The sequence below is a fragment of the Neltuma alba genome, unplaced genomic scaffold (genome assembly GCF_004799145.2).
Source record: "Neltuma alba isolate B1F8T4 unplaced genomic scaffold, ASM479914v2 tig00013246_pilon, whole genome shotgun sequence".
Classification (NCBI taxonomy): Eukaryota; Viridiplantae; Streptophyta; class Magnoliopsida; order Fabales; family Fabaceae; genus Neltuma; species Neltuma alba.
This window is the reverse complement of record NW_021637542.1, coordinates 73,718-92,044: the sequence shown is the minus strand read 5'-3', so window position 1 is coordinate 92,044 and position 18,327 is coordinate 73,718. Positions and strand designations below refer to the sequence as shown.

Sequence of the window (18,327 nt, the reverse complement as noted above, 5' to 3'; positions counted from 1 at the left end):
TGGAAAAAAATATATAAATAAAGAGACAAAATGGATTTGGGTCTTATAATTAGGACCAAATAAAAAGTCAAATGGGGTCTTATAATAAGGACCGGAGGAGTAATTATTAAAGAAATCTCAGTAGCAACTTAAACAATTTGTAATGACAACTTGTGAGACTCGTTTTGTAATTTTTTTTTTTTTAAGATCTCATTATAATTCTCCTTTCAGGTTACCCAAATACTATTTTTGGTTCTAATTATAAAAACTAGTTGACTAATTTGAAGAGATTAAGGAAAGAAGTAGTTAATTAGTTATTCGTAATGAATATGTATTGTCTTTCCTAAAATATCCTTGCTAATCAAATATATTAGCTAGAATTACCATTGTTAGAAGAACTATCTTGAAAAAAAATACATAAATATGAGAGACAAAATGTATTAAGGTCTTATATTTAGAACTAACATAAAAGCCAAACAAGATTTTATATTAAAGATCGGAGATAGTACTTGAGATATGGGAAGCAAAACTCCGTTTCATAGAAGTGAAAAATATTTACTGAAAATTGAGTTTCTAAAACTATGTTTAGTTTTAGCCACCCTTCTTGTTGGGTTCAGCGATTGAAGAGCAAGACAAACTCGCTAAAAGAAGCAGCTTTGATTCCCAAGATTGCTACAGCATTAGGGAGGCATCTCACACCACTCGTGAAGCATGGACAAACATTCTGTTCTTGACTTATATGCGAGCCTAACCTCCTATTCAGAAATTGTTATACAAAAAAAGTAGATATTAGCCTCCTAAACCCAAGCTGATGTAGGAGTTCGGATTTACTTATAGTAGATAATTAAATAACTGATTTGTATGTATTAAGAAAGTTAATTGAGTTATTGGTTTATTAAAAATAGTGTTAATTTTTCTAAAAGAAAATATCTCATCTTTACATTTGAGTTAGAAAGCGTAAACTATCCTAATTGATGGAAACTCTCTTGTATAGACAATTAATAGGAATAATTCTGAAAAACAATTATAAAACTTCATAAACAAAACAAAACAAAAATAAATCTATCAATTCACTCTTATATTTATGATCCGAGCATGAAGACATCTAAACATTTCTTGATTTTATTCTTATGTGTCTAAAAAAGTGCATTTTTGTGCAATAATTCTTGGCATGGGGAGCCTTTTACTTAATCTAAGAAAAAGAACAAAGTTGGAAAATGTACATGCAATCATAATTTAGGGTTTTTTTCGGTGTTAAGGTGTATTTAGCATCATGAAGTATTTTTTCATGTATATATAATATCCTAAATATTTATAATGCATACAATATCCTAACATATTTCTTTTCCTGGTGAGTACTCTAAAGCCTTTTTGAGGTGAGTTCAACGTCTTAAATTATTTTTTGATATATCTAGCATCCCAAATTACTAAATGTAAAATTACATTATAAAATACTTTAAGGTATTAAATACATGTTAACTTATTTTTAAAAATATAACTATGCAACATATATGTTATATACAGACATTGGATGTTGAATTTCAAGAAATATTGTAATTTGATCCCTTTCTTGCTGCAAGAGTCATCTCCCGTCCTCCTACTTTCCACTCTCGGCCACTTTATTCTCGTGATGTAGAATCACATATATGACTACACTACAATATTATTAAAAAAATATCCTACAAATACTTCTTTAAGTGATATTTTAACTCGTCTAATAATTTTTGTTAAAAAATATATAATTTCTTATGATAGTCAATGCATGTAAACACATACAAATATGCGTGCTAAATTAAAGTCTATAATATTGGCCAAGTAAAGCAAGAAACCCTGCCATTATATTTAGAATTACGTTCATGAGTATTTATAAATATGTAAGTTAAGATAAATTTTTTTTATAATTTATCTCGTATTTCGTAAACCACAATTGAAAAGCTGTATGCAGTCATTTAAATGAATCCTAAAGCAGGTGACAATGTATTTCTCTTTTTAGTAAAAATTTGTAAAGGTATGTGATTTTTTTTTTGGGTGATGCGATTTGTTTTTCTTTACTATGCATTTAAATTTGAAACCAATGTCGTTGCCTATTGCGGCCATGAGTATTGCAATACTCATCTTGCAGTGAAACATTCAAATATATATATATATCTAAAATAATGTTAATAGTCCAGATTTAAAATTTTCAACTAATAATTCTTAAATAAAAGTTTTTTTATTAAAAAAAAACTAACAGTGAGATATTATTTTTATTTTTGAATTAAGTACCTATTAAATAAAAAATTAAAAAACAAAAATATACAAAATTAAATATGGACTACCCATATTAAATCTGAATAATCTGAGTAACACGGTGAGGTTCAAAACTGATGAAAAAGTTACATTTGGTGGGATCAAGCAATGCTCCTTAACCTTTTCCTCCTTTTCTCCACTGTTAAATCATCAACTTTCCCACTTCTTGTTTTTTTTCCCTCCCAACTTCTTTAACCCTTTCCTCTTTTTCTTTATAATTGACAAGTTCTGGATTTTCCATTCATGACTAATTTTGGAAAGACTTGATTTAATTATTTATATTTATAATATAATAATAAGCATTGAGGGAAAAAAATCCATAAGTCACAACTCAGGAAAGTATAGATCTTCGTAACATCAAAATTTGGCATCTTTAAAAGAGACGTATCAAAAACTATCACAATAATTGGATTCAGTGAAAAATAGATTTGATTTTCTTGATTAAGAATGATAATTTTTTTAAAGTGAAGAAATGTATGTTGTTTCACTTGATATGCATGCATATGTGTGTGTAAAAGAGAGTTAAACGTATAAGGGTAATAAGATAAAATATTTATAGTCTTTCTATAAGTATTTACGGTGACATACAAATAACAGATGAATTGGAAATTTAATAATTTAGGAGAAGTTAATTCATACATCGTTGAGACCGTAAAATACAGAGCGCTTTTGTGTCGCGCGGTGACTTGGTCCACGCCAGCCTCCATCTGGAACCACAATCGCCGCGTCTTTACTTGTATGATTCTTATTTAGAGGGTATTTAGATAACAACAAAATCATAGTTTCAGAAGTACTTTTACGATATACGAAGTAAACATGTGAAGGAGTTTATCTTGATTCACAAAAAAATGCTTCTAAAAAAACACTTTTAGAATTAGCCAAACACCCTTTAGTCCTCTTCTTATGTATCCTTAGTTATAAATAGTAAAGCACAGTGAATTGAGAGAATAAATCACAAAGAATTATAATGAGGTTTTAAGGAAAAAAAATAGTTACAAAATAAACCGTAGAGATTATTATTATTTATTCTAAAACTTGTCCTTATAAACTACTTACGTTGTTATTAAAGCTTGTTAGTAATTATTTTTTTAAAATCTTATCATAATTCTCCTGATAAATAAATGGTGGCACTTAAGCAACAAAGTGAATTGGACTCAGTAATTGAACTAACAATCATTTAGTTTTTTATTTAAAGGCTTGCATGACAAGGAAAGATCGAGTCCTAAGAAACCTCTTTAGTAAACTTAGTAGAAAGAATTTATAAAAAAAATTATGAATTTAAAAAACAAAATAAATTGAGTGGAACTGATAATATGAATTATTTATCTTTTCTTGATGACAAAAAAATATTTATATTTTGTTGAAGGGACGGAGAAGAAGAAGTGTGGATGAGGAAACAGTTGAAAAAGCCACGTATGAGAGTGGTGGACCCGACATGTGGGAGTGAGGAGAAAGAAGGATTCATCAGAGAGAGTCACAGAGACAAGGGTTTGTCAAACACACACAGCCCCACTCTCTCTCTCTCATATAAATCTCTCTCACGCCTCCCTCTTTTCTCTCTTCTCATTCATTATTCAATATTCCAGCAATCCCCACGCCTCCCTCCTCACACCAATTTTTCCTCCTCCTCCTCCTGTCCACATGTGCGACGACGATTTGGGTCAAGTTTGCCATGTCCGACGACTCCCTCGTCGTCGAGATGCTTCTCCGCCTCCAACAGCCTCCGCCGCCGCCTCCTGACAAGACCTCTCCCTGTCTTCAACTCCACTGGACCGTTCGTCAGCGCCGTTCTAGGTCTGCTCCCAGACACGTTGGTGCCTCCGCCCACAAGAAAGATGAACCGACCAGAGCCAGCCCTACCACGCCTCTCTCCTGGAGCGGCGCCACCTCTGCCAGCGGTGGCGGTGCCGCTGACGGATCTGAAGAGTCCAGCCGTACCACAAAACCCCTCAAAACCTCAAGATCTAAGGTTCGCTGCTTCTCCTAACTTCTTTGTTTTTTCTCTTCTTGTTTTGTTTTTTTCTCTCTGGCTCTCTCGCCGGTGGCCGTTAGTCGGCGTGCCTGACGCATTCGGTTGGCGTGTCGTGTGACTTCGTTGAGCGGCGAGTGCACGACCCGGCAACTCTGTGTTTGCAAGTTCTGTCAGATTTTATCTTAATTTACGAAAATGCCCTTGATGGAATACGATTTTTACCTCGACGAATCCACGAGACGCAGTGATCCCAGTGGCCTCCGGGCAATGGGCAGCCACCATCTGGTCTCTCTGTTTTCGTTTTTTCCTTTTTTTTTTTTTTTTTCTTTTTCCTTTCTTTTTTTTCCATTACTCTCGCTCGGATTTATAATCGAGCTCCACGTGTTCGAAAATCCCTCGTGGCAGCTCAGTCACGTCACTCGCCGGAGCCTGGTCACTCCGATCAACATCGCCGCCGCCGTCTGTTTTCCCTTTCCTCAAATATTATTCACCGGGACGCCTTTTTTTAGAGGTTCCAACTGATGACTTTTCCTTCTTTCTTTTTCAATGTATGCAGAGAGAAAAATATTCTGATCCTATTAAACATTTCAGAGAAAATGGGTGACTTTCATTCAACGCATGGAGTCAGAGGCTTCAATGACTCTTATCTCTCCTTTTCTCGCCACTTTTACGCGCCGTGTCACGCCTTGTCCTCAAATGACGATAACACCCTTCCAGCTAAGGGCATTATCGTCAAGTCATGGATTGTCAAATCCGGGGGAGTAAAAAAATGCCGTGCATCTATGTAGGTTCCGAAAAACCGAAACTCCCTCGGATAGTCGCATACACCGTACTAACTTAACTGACTCTGACACGCTCATTCACTTTCACCTCTGTTAGGGGTACTTCTGTAAAATCACCCGTGTAGCCTGCCTTTTTTGGTTTTTTGATGGCGTGTTTCCGCGGCAAATGGGTCTGCGTGAAGTTTGGTGTGTTATTGGTGGTGGTTGTGCACTTTTAGGGCATTCGCAATGCTTCGTAAGGATTTGGGGCGGGGTATGATTCGGTGTGATCTGGCACACGGCATGGAGCTAGTTCCCTACGGACGAATGTTGGTTCGTTATCGTTTCATTCCCTGTCTACGTCGTCGTTTTACACGCAAGGGTAAAAGACAAAATGTGGAGTGTCTGTTGCTCAGTGAAGTAGTCTCTCTGCATGACAGCTTGATCGCAACCCTTGGGTTTCGTGGGAAACATGACAACGTTAAATATTTTAACAGGATGCTTTGGGGCGAAAAGTCAAAACGCTGGGAAAGTTTTTAATGCGGGGGACTGTAATTCTTGAGAATGACAGGCTGTTATTCTGCCCTGTTTATATTTTGGTAGGGCCCGTTAGGTCAGAAATCACAGGTTTGTTCTTTTGCCATCTGGGATTGAAAGTCTAAAACCCAGGGAAATGAAGCTGCCTTTGTCTTGTTTTGGGGCCATGGAGACCGAAACCGCAAAGAAGGCGAAGAAGAAGAAGAAAAATGGGCGGTTCTTATCTCTATTCCACGCAAATGGTTGGTAAGAGCCATTTGATTTGGGTAGTTCCCCGAGTGGGGACCACTTTTGTCACCAAATTGATGGCACGAAGCTACTTAAGCTGGCTCGTTGGTCATTGGTGTTTACTAATCTTAAGCATCGCTATCAATAATCAATCACTCACCCTCTTCGTTAGAACGGAAGACACGCATCACACATGTATTTCTTCTTTTGGATTTGATCTGAAAATAAAAGGTATTATCATCTCCGGAGAATCCTCTCCTTCTCTCACATTTGTCTAACTCATCATCCTTTTTATCACTTGCTATTCTCCAGCAATCGGTGCCAAGTAGAGTAGGTCTCTCTCTCTCTCTCACACACACACACGCACACACACAAAACTTTGTTTAATCTTTAAAAAAAAAAAAAAAAAAAAGGTCGGCGCTCGTCTTGTCTTGTGTGTATTACTTACTACATACATGACTGGGCAAAAAACATAGACTGGTAGAATTGAAAAAAGAGACGACATTACTTGAAAATGTAGTACATCGAGTACCGTGTTATGCAGAAAGATGCTATCGAATGGTGGAGTTACATTCTTTATTTCTTGTTTGAGATCAGCTTAACACTTTCTTTTGGCCCTCTAATGAAAATTTTGTCGATTCTACCTTCCAGTCTTCCACAGTCCCACTTAGGGTACTCCCATTCACATTCTGTACCTCTTTAATATGTGGCATACAAAGCCTGTCATCGTGACAGATTTCAATTTTTTTTTTTTTTTGGGACTCTGGTTTTCAATATTCTAGAATGATTCTTAACTGTGTGCCTTTTTTTTCGCCAATTAAAAGTGGTGTTAATATTTGTTGTCCCATTCTTTCAATGCATATAAAGATATAATTGATGTCTTGCAGGCCGCTAATCCGAGCGAAACAACCACCACCAAGAAGTCTAGAAGAAAAAAGGTAAAATATGAACACGCTTAGAAATTTGTATTTTCATCTTCTCCTTATTTGAGAAATTCAGGTTACTGTGATACGCTGTGGAATTCCTAGAATGAGTTTAGTATGGATCAAGGATAAGATGCTGTCGCCTGAATTCCCTATGATACTATGAACAAAAATATAACAAATATAAAATGGAAAAGAGAAGTAAATGATGTGAGAGCTCGTGACAGAGCAATGGGAGACATTGAGAGCCAGTTAAGCGGGTTTCTTAAAATTTATATAATTTGCATCGTCTGCCCACTTTGTAATTGAATTGACTTGTCAACAACTAAGGACAAGTTTTTCAATGGTGGCAAGCAGTCCTACATTAAATATATGACTCGATGGTTTAATATCTTTCTAAAAGAAACCTACTGAGGGAGATACTTTTGCAGCTCAACCTGTAAGGTTGCTGGTTCTAGGCAATAGTCATGAAAATAATGCTTAGATGAGCCATAATATCATATATTGTGAACTGGTGACTAGCGAGCGGGTTTATGTCCTCCTTTTCTCCTCTTTCACCTCCTTCTGTAATCTAAAGTGGAAGAAACCCTTTAAATGTGTCTGTCTGAGAAACCCTTTAAATGTGTCTGTCTGTTCATACTTGATAATTGCGCTGTCTTGGCTACCTGCTTGCATGCATATATTAATGTTAACCTTCTGTGTTTGCAGACTTTAGCTGAACTGAAAGAGGAGGAGAGTGTGTTGTTAAAGGAACGGAGAAATCTGAAAAGTGTATGTCCCGTAATCGCTTGCTGGCTAATTGCTGTTGCTCGAGTCCTTGATCCTTCTGATTGGAGCTAGTTCTTATGTTTTGCTTATTGTTACTGTTGTAACTTTTGAACAGGAATTGGCATCCCTGCGTCTCACTCTAGAGAAACACAGGGCAACAAATGAACGCCTAAAGAAAATGAAGGTGACATTCCTGTTCTTATTCTTTGCTACTTAAATACAATGATTTTCTGTTGGCTCTGATGCATTTTTATGTTTGTTTGAACCTACTGGGAAAAATATAGATCAAAGTGAATGCGTCATAGATTCTTCCCTTATTTTATGTTTGATAGGTTTAAGAGTACAATATATTAGAATAAGAATGTAATTATTCCTGAATCTGCTGTTTCAACAGGTTGATTGGGAGTCAAGACAACACTTGAAACACGATACAAACCCAGGGGCATCCGACAGGGCCATGGTCGACCAACCTCAGCCTATGGACACACAGTGTCATACTTCTCATTCTGTGTCTCCGACAAGTGTACCACGAGTTGTGGTTGATAATACATCATGTGTCTCCCCAGCAAATGACTCTTCCGAGCTTCAGGAGATTAATAAACAAGAAGCTTCCTTCGTGCTGCCTGATCTAAACCTGCCCGTGGACGAGGATGTAAGCCCCATTTCTACACATGGCTTAAGCTAATAAAGAAATGGACGTTCACAGTGTTATAGACCAAGATCATTTCTCCAACTATGCGTCGTCATAAGATATATAGAACATGTCAGTCCTGACTTTGTAGGTTGTTCTAATGATATCGTAGGTGCAGTTTCGTCACTTCTTTTTAGTACGAGGAAATGTTTTTTTGATTTATGAAAGTGCCGTGGGTAGTGTAGAGATTGCTAACATCATTGTTCCATAACTTCAATTCTTTTTTTCCCCTTCTCACAGGATTCTGTGTTGTCCGAAATTCTAATGGGCAACCCTGGATCCGTCCTCATCATCATATTACTATATACATTAATGTAAATCACATATTTAGATAATTCAACTGTTCTGTTTCTCTTTTTTGCTGTTCCTCTTTCAAGATTTATGACGTCTTCATCCCACTTCAGAATACAAATATTCTTGTGGAGAGTGGTCAATATGGTTAAAGCACAAAAAAAGAAAAGGCAAAGGCACCTGTACGATCTGCTTTGATTTCCTATGATTTGTTATGAATTTTGGGCCTCTGGGCTTCATGGTATTAGTTGGAGACACAGTGGGCCGCGATTTCGGCCTGTGGACTTCTCTCCATCTTGATGACGGTACTTCGTGTAAAACGTGGGCCTGGGAATTCCTGAATAACTCTGTATTATTATTCAGATTATTCAACTTCAATGTACTACATCAAACGCCTATTTATCCTATACGAACTGGGCCTTACAAGAAATAAGGCCCAAGGCAAATAATTAAGTCCAAACAGAATCCTAAATTCTAAGTACAAAATTATTTATTCCTAACAACCTAAATTACAGACTTCTATTCTCAACACTTCGGATTTTACTTGCTAGTAATCGTTCTCGGTTTTCTTACGAAAAGGCAGAGCAAAAATTTTGAAGTTTTTTGCCCTTTTGGGGGCAAAATTTGCCATTTTGAAGTTGAAATTCTAACTTATTCAAATTTCTTTTCGGGCTTTCGGAGAGCTCTTAGTGCTTTTCTTTTCTTGTCTTTTTACAGGGGTCAAATGAAAAGCACATACGTATTTCAATATTCTATGATCTCCCTCTTAGGTGTGTTTGGATGAAACCAAACCATGGTTTGAAAAATAGCTTTTAGAAAATAGATTTTTTGAAGAATAGATTTTATAAAAAAGTGATTCTGAGAAGTGAGAGTGTTTGAATAGTTGTTATCAGAAGCACTTTTTATATATACAAATTACTAAAAAAAATACATAAGTTAATATGATAATTACAGAAAAAATAGATTTTATGATATATTTTAATTTGAAGGAATAAAATTGTTAATAATATATTTTTTACCAACATAATTAATAATACATAAGATAATATAATTAATAAATAATTAATATGTATATATATCTATAAAATATAAGATTAAATATGTTTATAAAAAATATGTTTATAAAAAAAATAACAAGATACATATCCTATAGGTTCTCACACTCTCTTTTTTCTCCAAAAGCAAAATTTTTTTGCTTTTTCCAAAACCATGGTTTTGGCGCCAAAACCATGATTTTGGCCCAGAATCATGGTTTTGGTTTTTGGGTGGGTGTTTGGGTGATTTATTCTCCAAACCATGGTTTGGGGTGTCACCCAAACACAGCTTAAGTTGGTGTCACTGGACTCCTAAATGCTTTTGAGGTCAATTTGAATTGAAACACTTTTATTTTGGAATTAAATTAGAGTTAAAATATAATTTACATAATTAATTATTGTATATATGACCAGTGTTATTATTTTGAGTTAGCATCATTTTTAGTTCCTAAAGTTTGATCTGGTTTTTATTTTAATGTGTAAAATTTAAAAGAAGTGGTTTTAGCCCCTGAAACTTAACTTCCATTTTGATTCATTTGAAGATTTTTAACTGTTTCAAATTTTAGGGATCAATAAGAGTAATATCAAAACCTATTATTTTTTCAATATACGATATTGAAAAAAAAAGAAAAAGGAAGAAGATGATTTTGGCAGGTGAAAGAAGAGGAAAGAGAAAGTAGGAATTGGGTGGGGACGATTATGGGATTTGCCTTTTTGAGGATTGAGTGTACTAACAGAAAGATCCCAGTGTACCCGGGATCATCGGTTATTTCCCAATGGTCAAATACCCCATCCTATTCTTCTTTACTTTTTATTTATTTATTTATCTTTTAAAAAAGATTCTCCCTCAGCAGTCCCCAGTGTCATGAATCATGAGAACTGGGTTTTAATTAAATAATTATAATTTATCCCTGGTTCAAAATTAGGAAGATTGACCATAAATCCTCCCTTGAAAATCTATTTAAAGAATGGTCCCTAAAATTTCCTCTTCTCACTTATTAAATGTTAAGGGCAGTTTGGTCTTTCTCCCATTATTTTTAAGTCCTCATACATTTACCAGGTTTTAGGGGACTGTTCCTCAAATAAATTTTCAATCGGGCATTTATGTTTAATTTTTCCTCAAAAATTTTATAAGGAATAAATACCAACTTTCTCAATATTAAGAAAAATAGGTTAAATTAGTTATCAATTTCAAATGTGCAAATAGATTTTTTTTAAAAAAAATTTCCTCATAGTATCCATGATCTCTGATCTACTCAAGCTTGCATGAAAAATATAAAAGAATGTTTCTTTCCTCTCTTCGATAAGAACAAAAATAGGAAAAAAAAAAGGCTTTAATTTGAACAATATGTTCCTTATACTAAAAAAACTAAAAAAAAAAACATACTTCCTCTTTCAGTCTTTCCTCTTGTTTGAGAAAAGAAGTCAGGCTTAAATTTACAGGGAAGTCTATTTTTAAACAAATAAGTTAGGCCTTCTTCCTTACACACATACAAGATTACAAGTAGAAAGATTGGTAAACTTGGGTTAAAACACAAGAAAAAAATATCTGGTCTCTTGAATTTATATCATGCCTTTTCCTTTTTGTTCTTTGGCTTTACAAATCTTTTGTTTGATCCTTTAACTTCTAAAATAATGTCAAAATTTTCCTGGTTTTCCAACGCCATCAAATCATAAATAATATTTATGTGCAATTTTTTCAAGGTAATTAGAAATAAAATTCATTTCTTATTATTTATTTATTTATTATATCTCACCTTTAAAATTTTTCTTATAAAATATTAATTTCCTAATTTTTACGCTTCATCTTCCTTACTAATTCTAATTCACTGATACCAAATGAAATATTATAATCATTTCAGTTTTTTTTTTCTTTCTTACCAAACAAAATTACCCCCCCCCCCCAAAAAAAAAACATCTTAGAAGGCTTTCCTTCATTTACGTTATAATCAACCACATTTCTTGAAAAAGACCTGGCTAGTAATTAAATCCCAGGGAGGAATTATCTATACTTCAAAGAATTTAATTCAAGTGCTTGTTATTATCCATATATATATATATAATAATATTTGGTTGAAACTATTTTAGCCTGTGGCTAAAAAAAGAGAGGCGATTTTAGTCGAATAATATTTGATTTTTGCAATTGAGTTAGCTGCCTCTAGCAAACAAGTTATGAAGCCTAAATTATTACTCCTCCGGTCCTAATTATAAGACCCAGTTGACTTATTTGAGGAGATTAAGGAAGTAAGTTAAGTTGGTTATTTATAATAAATAAGTGTTGTCATTCCTAAAATATCCTTGCTAATTAAGTATATTAGCTAAAACTATCATTATTAGAAGGATTATCTTGGAAAAAATGCATAAATATAAGAGACAAAATGGATTGGGGTCTTATAACTAGGACCAAATAAAAAGTCAAATGAAGTCTTATAATAAGGACTGGAGGAGTATTTTGAAGGATTTTTCGACTTCGGTGCAGCGCGATGGAAGCAATGATCTAATTTCCAACACGCTTAAAAAGGGGCTTGTGTGATGAAGCTCTTTACCTTTTTATAGTTATTAATTTTCATAATCATAAATAAATATTGAGAATTAAATTAATATTACCTCCGGTCCTAATTATAAGAGCCAGTTGACTAATTTGAGGAGATTAAGGAAGTAAGTTGAGTTAGTTATTTGTCCTAAATAGATGTTGTTTTTTCTAAAATATCCTTGCTAATCAATTGTATTGACTAAAACTCTTATTATTAGAAGGGCTATTTTGAAAAAAAATGTATAAATATGAGAGACAAAGTGGATTGAGGTCTTATATTTAGGACCAAAATAAAAGTCAAACGAGGTCTTGTATTAAGTACCGGAGGTAGTACCTTTTGGATTAATATATTGTTTGACACTTATATTATAAACCCTCATCTTGATTTTAGACTTATAGTTTTAAATTATAATTTTAGTTTCTCAAAAAAGCAAAATAATATAAGATTTAATGTTTTAGTCCCTAACGTTTGATCTCACGAGACTTTAGGTTTCTAAAATTTAAAATCAACAATTTCAGTTTCTAAACTTTGATTTTATTTTGTTTCGCCTAAATATTTTTGGCTCCTAAAAATGCTTTCAAGAATTAAAATGATTGGTTTTAAATTTTAGAAACCAAAATTAAAATAAAGTGAAATTTGAGTGAATAATTTTTTTTACTAATTACAAGGGTTAATATAATTTTTAGTCCCTGAAGTTTGCGTTTATTTTAATTTTGATCTCCCAAGTTTCAAACTATAGCTTTGGTCTTTTTAGAAGTAAAATGATCTAAGTTTTTATTAAATTATAGGAACTAATATTTTAAATGAAAAAAAATTTAAGAAACCAAAACTTATAATTTAAAACTTGAAAAATCAAGATCAAAATAAAAATAAATTTAAAACACTAAAATTTGCATTAACTCTAATTATAATTAAATAACCTAACATGATAAATATAAAAAACTTGATGTAAGGCAACCATCGTGCAGATCATGTTATCTATTTATCAATTATTAAATAATTAATATATAAATTATTAGCAGAGAGCAGATGAGATGGCATTAAAACAAAATAATTTAGGGGGACTGAAATCAATCAATCAATCAATCAAAGTTTGCTACGCAAATCAAATCTGAGCTTTACCAAAGTATGGCGGATTGGCAGGGCGAGAGGTGGTGGTAGCCTTCTCCCTCCCTATTCCTTCCTCTCATGATCCTCCTCCTCCTCTCTTCCATTCATCTACCGTCTGACACGCAATCATCCTCTCCCTCTCTGTACATTATTTATTTATGGGATTCCTGATAATGTGCCATCTTCATGGGATTTAATTCTTTGTTTGTACTTTACGAGGAGGACGATGATGACTGGTTTTCGGTTCTCCCATTTTGAATATAAATTAATTAGAACCTCTTTCTTAAATCAACCCATATGGCTTCTCGCTTTGGCTTCTCTAGGAACGAAAAAGATATGCAGAAAATGTTGTGCTATGTTAGTGATTCTGGTTTTTCAATTCCCTACCTTGCTCTTCTTCTTCCTCCTTGGAAACAACTCATCATGACCTCAATCTCACTCGATCCCTGCAGCTTCTGCCAGAAACAATTGAAGAAGGCGGAGGAGGGAATAAAAGTCTCGGTCTTTTTTTTACGCTCTGACGCAAGTTCTGCCACTGAACTGAACTGAAACATCCAGGTTATTTATTAACCACTCAAACAAACAAACAAAGCTCAGAATGCTTGCGTGTGCCCTCTCAGATTATGATAAGATGTTTACCCCTTCTGCAATTTTACTCATCAAAAACACTGAACCTTGGAAAAGATAACCTTCACTGCCAGATGACGAAAGTTCCATCACAAAAAGTAAGACCAAGTGCGTCTGAGAGGAAAAAAAAAAAAATCATCTTCTTACAGCTATATTTATATGTACGTATGGTGTCCTTCGTTTAAAATATGGCATCAAAGTATCATTTTCCCAGCTTCAATCAGTACTAACACTGAGTTATTATTGCTGTAATTATTTACCACAATAACTAACCGAACTGATCCCCATTAATTACTTTTTCATATCGTAAGATTCTCATGTTCAAACCTGTGGTTCAGTCAAAACTCAAAAGGAGAACAAAAGCCTTGTGTTGAAAATAGTGTTAAAATAACAATAAGAACACAACGACACAAATATAGTAAATTTATCTGCTCCAAGTACAGAATATCTCTTGTTTACATGCAAATCCATTCGACTAGATTGATCAGCTACAGTCCAAACAAAAAACCTAGCAAAGCAACCCTAAGTTCATCAATCATCATCATCAGATTCAGATACAGTATAAGTGAAGCTTCTCTAGTACTAGTTTCAACCTTACTGATCTCTACATGACCATTCTAGTGGATCTACCTCCAAAGTCCACACCCAGCTTCAAGTCAAGTTCGACATTGTTACTAAAACCAGAACTAGTTTTCTCATTACGATCATTTTCTCTCACAGCCTCAGGCATAACACTGAACAATTGAGCTACAGAGTTAACCACGCAGCATTTCTTTCTATTCGCCACAGTCTTCCCCTTGTTTTTCACTTCCACGCTTGAGTTTGAAGACGAAGAACAAGGCGACGATAGTGGCAGCACCGAAGGTATCTCGAAGTTGGTCCTCGCCTTGGCGCCTCTCAGTCGTCTCGCGGCGGCGTCGTACGCACGGGCTGCCTCCTCCGCCGTGTCGAACGTACCCAGCCAGTGCCGGCACCGTCCGATTCGGTCGCGTATCTCCGCCGACCACCTCCCCCACGGCCTCTTTCTCACTCCCCTGTAGGTCCTGTTCACCGACAGATTCCCACCCGTTGCGCTGTTGTCTGCTCGTTTCTGCACCGACGTGAAACCTTTGGAGCCATTAAGGTGGTCGATTTTGTTGTTGCTGTTAGCGGTGGCGGAGGTGGTTGTGCGGGTGTGTCCGAAGAGCACGTGCTGACCCACCACGGCGGCGATTCCCTCCAGAGGTGGCGGTGAAGGTGGCAGGCTTGTGGTGGTAATCCAGCTGCATGGCGTTGTGGGGTCTGGAAGGAAGAAGGAAGTGCCGTTCATGTTTTCTTCAGAGCGAGGAAGATGATGGTTGTGAGACTTGTGTGATTGTCTTCAATGGCAATCCATTTATACGAGTTGGAAAGTAAGAAAAGTTTCAATCGAAAGAAAGAAAGAACGAAAAAGAGATTTTATTAGTGAAACGGAAGATCTTGCTGTCAATATCGAAATGACCGTAATCTATAATCCACTGGTGCAGAGATAGGGTGCAGAATGACGTAAATACCCCTATAGCTAAGGAGTGGGGAATGGTGAGAGGGGCATGGCCGTAAATTCACTGATGAGGACGGAAAGATGGGATGATCTTGAGGGTTGGGAATGAAAGGATTCAACGGAGACGCGTCAAAGAAAAGTAATTTGATTTCATCATCTAATATTAGCTTACTTGATTAATGGTAAGAAAACCAATTTTTATGTAGTTGATTGTGTAAACTGAAACCGAGATAAAAGTAAATCAGTGTTACGCGATTTTAACCGAACAAAGCACTATAAGAGCTTTTCAAATAAAGAGAACACAAAAAGCAGAACCTTTGGAAAAAGATTTGATGGCGTAATGAGGGGGATTTGTGAGGTCAAGAAATAAGAGTGATGGATTGGATGGGAGAAAAACGCAGTTATGAGCAGAGAGGCAATCAAAGTGATTTGAGTTATTGTTCAGATGCTTTCGTCAACCCCTTCTGCATTCATAATTAAGCATCTGCATTGCCATTTCAGGATCTCTTCTCTATCTTTATTCTTCATTCCTTGAAAAATGAGTAATCACAGCTATAAATCACTCTTTTCGAATACACTTAACCATTCAAATCCTGTGTAAGTGCGTCTATGGTTTTCATATTTTCAAAACCTCAATGATTTAGCATAATTTATAGTTGACAAAGTATCTACCGCCACCTACTGCTTATTCATTCGTGTCCTCGCATGAGCACTCCATTAATTTAAATGGATCAAAAAAATAGTAATTTGTTCAAAATATAAATTAATTTTCTAAAGATACAGTCTTAAATTATTTATATTGAAATTATCTTTTAATACAAACTCCCTTAACATGTATAATCAATATGCAGAACTTGAAAAAAATTACAAGGATGATGGACAAAATAAATTCATATGTTATGTTTTAAACTGCACTCAATATATCAACTTTTATATTAAGAATAGGAGGTAGTATATCGAGTTTGTTTCGAAAAAACTTTAGTGCATGTATGACAAAAACAAGCCTAAATTGTCATCAGATTAAGCTTTTTTTCCTGATTATTGAATATTTTTTTAAAGCTCTGTTGATTCTAATTTGTTGGCTGAAAAATATTAAAAGGACAATGGAAAAATAAAGATGTTCTCCTTTGTAAACTAATTAATTTCCATCAAGTTGTCTTCTTGAGTAAAATATTCCATGAACATGTGCTTGTCCAAAATAAATAAGTACCATGATTCATATTCTACATTATTTTATCACAATAACATGTGCCATCAAGTTCTACATCTTGTATACAAACTAATTAACTAATTCATACATATAAAAAATATTTAAATTAGCTATTTAATTATTATTTTGAATTGATTTTCTTAAGTTTTTAACCATTTACATTAAAAAAATACTTAATGAGATGGATAAAAATAATTAAAATTTTATATTTAAATCTAAAGTAAACCTTTAATCAGAATTCTTATTTGTGAAACTGGATGTTACATAGAGGCTCCTTGTTGGGGGAGGGGAAAATAAGGTTTCAGCTTATTATGCCTGCAAGTAACACGTGATGGCCACGTGAGGGAGCTGGGAAGGCGAGCTTTTGGAATCATAAAATGCAGCCAAAACAATGTGCCTTTGCTTGCTCAAGAATCCTCTTTTGAATGAATATAATTATAAACCTTTTTTTTTTTTAAATTCTCAAAAGAGAACTTTGATTTTCATTGTACATAATGGTACAAATCAAAAGGCGCAAACATAGACAGAAAAAAATTAGCATGCATCCTCATATGTGTCGTTTACTAATGTTTTCTGATTATAACAACATTGTGCGGACTGAGGTAAAGGTCTAAAGCGATTCACATTATTTTGTCTTTAGTTGAACTTGGAAGTCAATCTTTTTAAAAATTTGGCTTTCTCGAGTGTCCATGCAAAAGAATACAAAACACAAAAACCCTTGTCTCTCTCTCTCTCTCTCAGCCTTAGCCACTATATATAATTATATATTTATAATGACAGTATCTAATTTCCGAGGTAGCTTCGAAAGTGGCCTCCTCTGCCTCATATTTTGATATATTTAAAGAAACATACCCTAAGAACCACAAAGAATGTCGGTCTATATAACACCCCATTAACGCAAACACACACTTATAGCATAAACTAAAGATAGAGAGACAGAGAGAGAGAGAGAGATGAAGATGGAGAGACCGAGGTTGAGGTTTATATTTTGAGGAGTTTAGGATAAAGACAAGGTGGCGAAGCACGCGAAGGTTTTAGTGTTTTGAACAGTGCCTTCTCTCTGTCTCTCTCTCACTCTTTGGACCAAGAGACTGGGCCTTGCATGGAGAGAAGTAGGTATAGTAGGGTTTGCCCTTGGCCTTCGGGGTTTGAGAAAGATAGAGAGAGAGAGAGAGAGAGAGTGGAAGAGAAGATCCCAAAGAAGGCGTGTGATAATGATATCTTTATAATGTTTGTACTTTAGTGATGTGCAAATTGGTGCAAGGCTTTTTCTGTGGGAACTGTCTACAGCATAAAGAAATAATGCAACCTTTTTGTAGGTTCTGTTTAGGATATTCTGAGACATCAACGTTAGCTTTTCATTAAAATGGTATACCTCTGTAACTTGGTAACCCCACTGGGAAGTATATGATTGTAGGTCAAAGGAAAGCATCTCTTCTCTTTTATCACCAGGTTCTCCCACTGTTCTCTCCTACATCTACTTCCACGTTTCACAACCATTTTTCACTTATTCTCATCTATTTATAATACTATAGATCATTTTTATCGATAATGCCCACAATTTTTTTTTTGTTAGGCACATGTTAAACGTGGGTATCTAGCTTAATGAGAATTTGAATCTTGAATCGTCACATTCTTTTTATTATAAATAATGTATAATTGGTGGACTCTGCCCAATAGCAGCCGGGCTACATTTGATTTTGGAATACTAAAATATAGGACCACAAAATATTTAACATTACCTACAATGTTGCCTTTGTTTTTTGGGTACAGTAAAATGATTTAGTCTATTACAATATAGTAAAACAAGATTTGAATTCTTATCAGGAGAAGTGTTCGACAGTGTTGCGAATA

The 18,327-nt window shown here is 34.8% G+C and overlaps 1 protein-coding gene across 1 annotated transcript; it reads left to right on the top strand.

Annotated features, from left to right (window-relative positions):
* Positions 1 to 3,781: 3,781 nt before the first annotated feature.
* LOC114735673 (uncharacterized) lies at positions 3,782 to 8,508 on the top strand. The gene is made up of 5 exons (XM_028923387.1): positions 3,782 to 4,237; positions 6,654 to 6,704; positions 7,398 to 7,460; positions 7,573 to 7,641; positions 7,852 to 8,508. The coding sequence occupies exons 1-5, from the start codon at positions 3,941 to 3,943 to the stop codon at positions 8,140 to 8,142; spliced, it is 771 nt and encodes a 256-aa protein (XP_028779220.1). The 5' UTR covers positions 3,782 to 3,940; the 3' UTR covers positions 8,143 to 8,508.
* Positions 8,509 to 18,327: the final 9,819 nt, after the last annotated feature.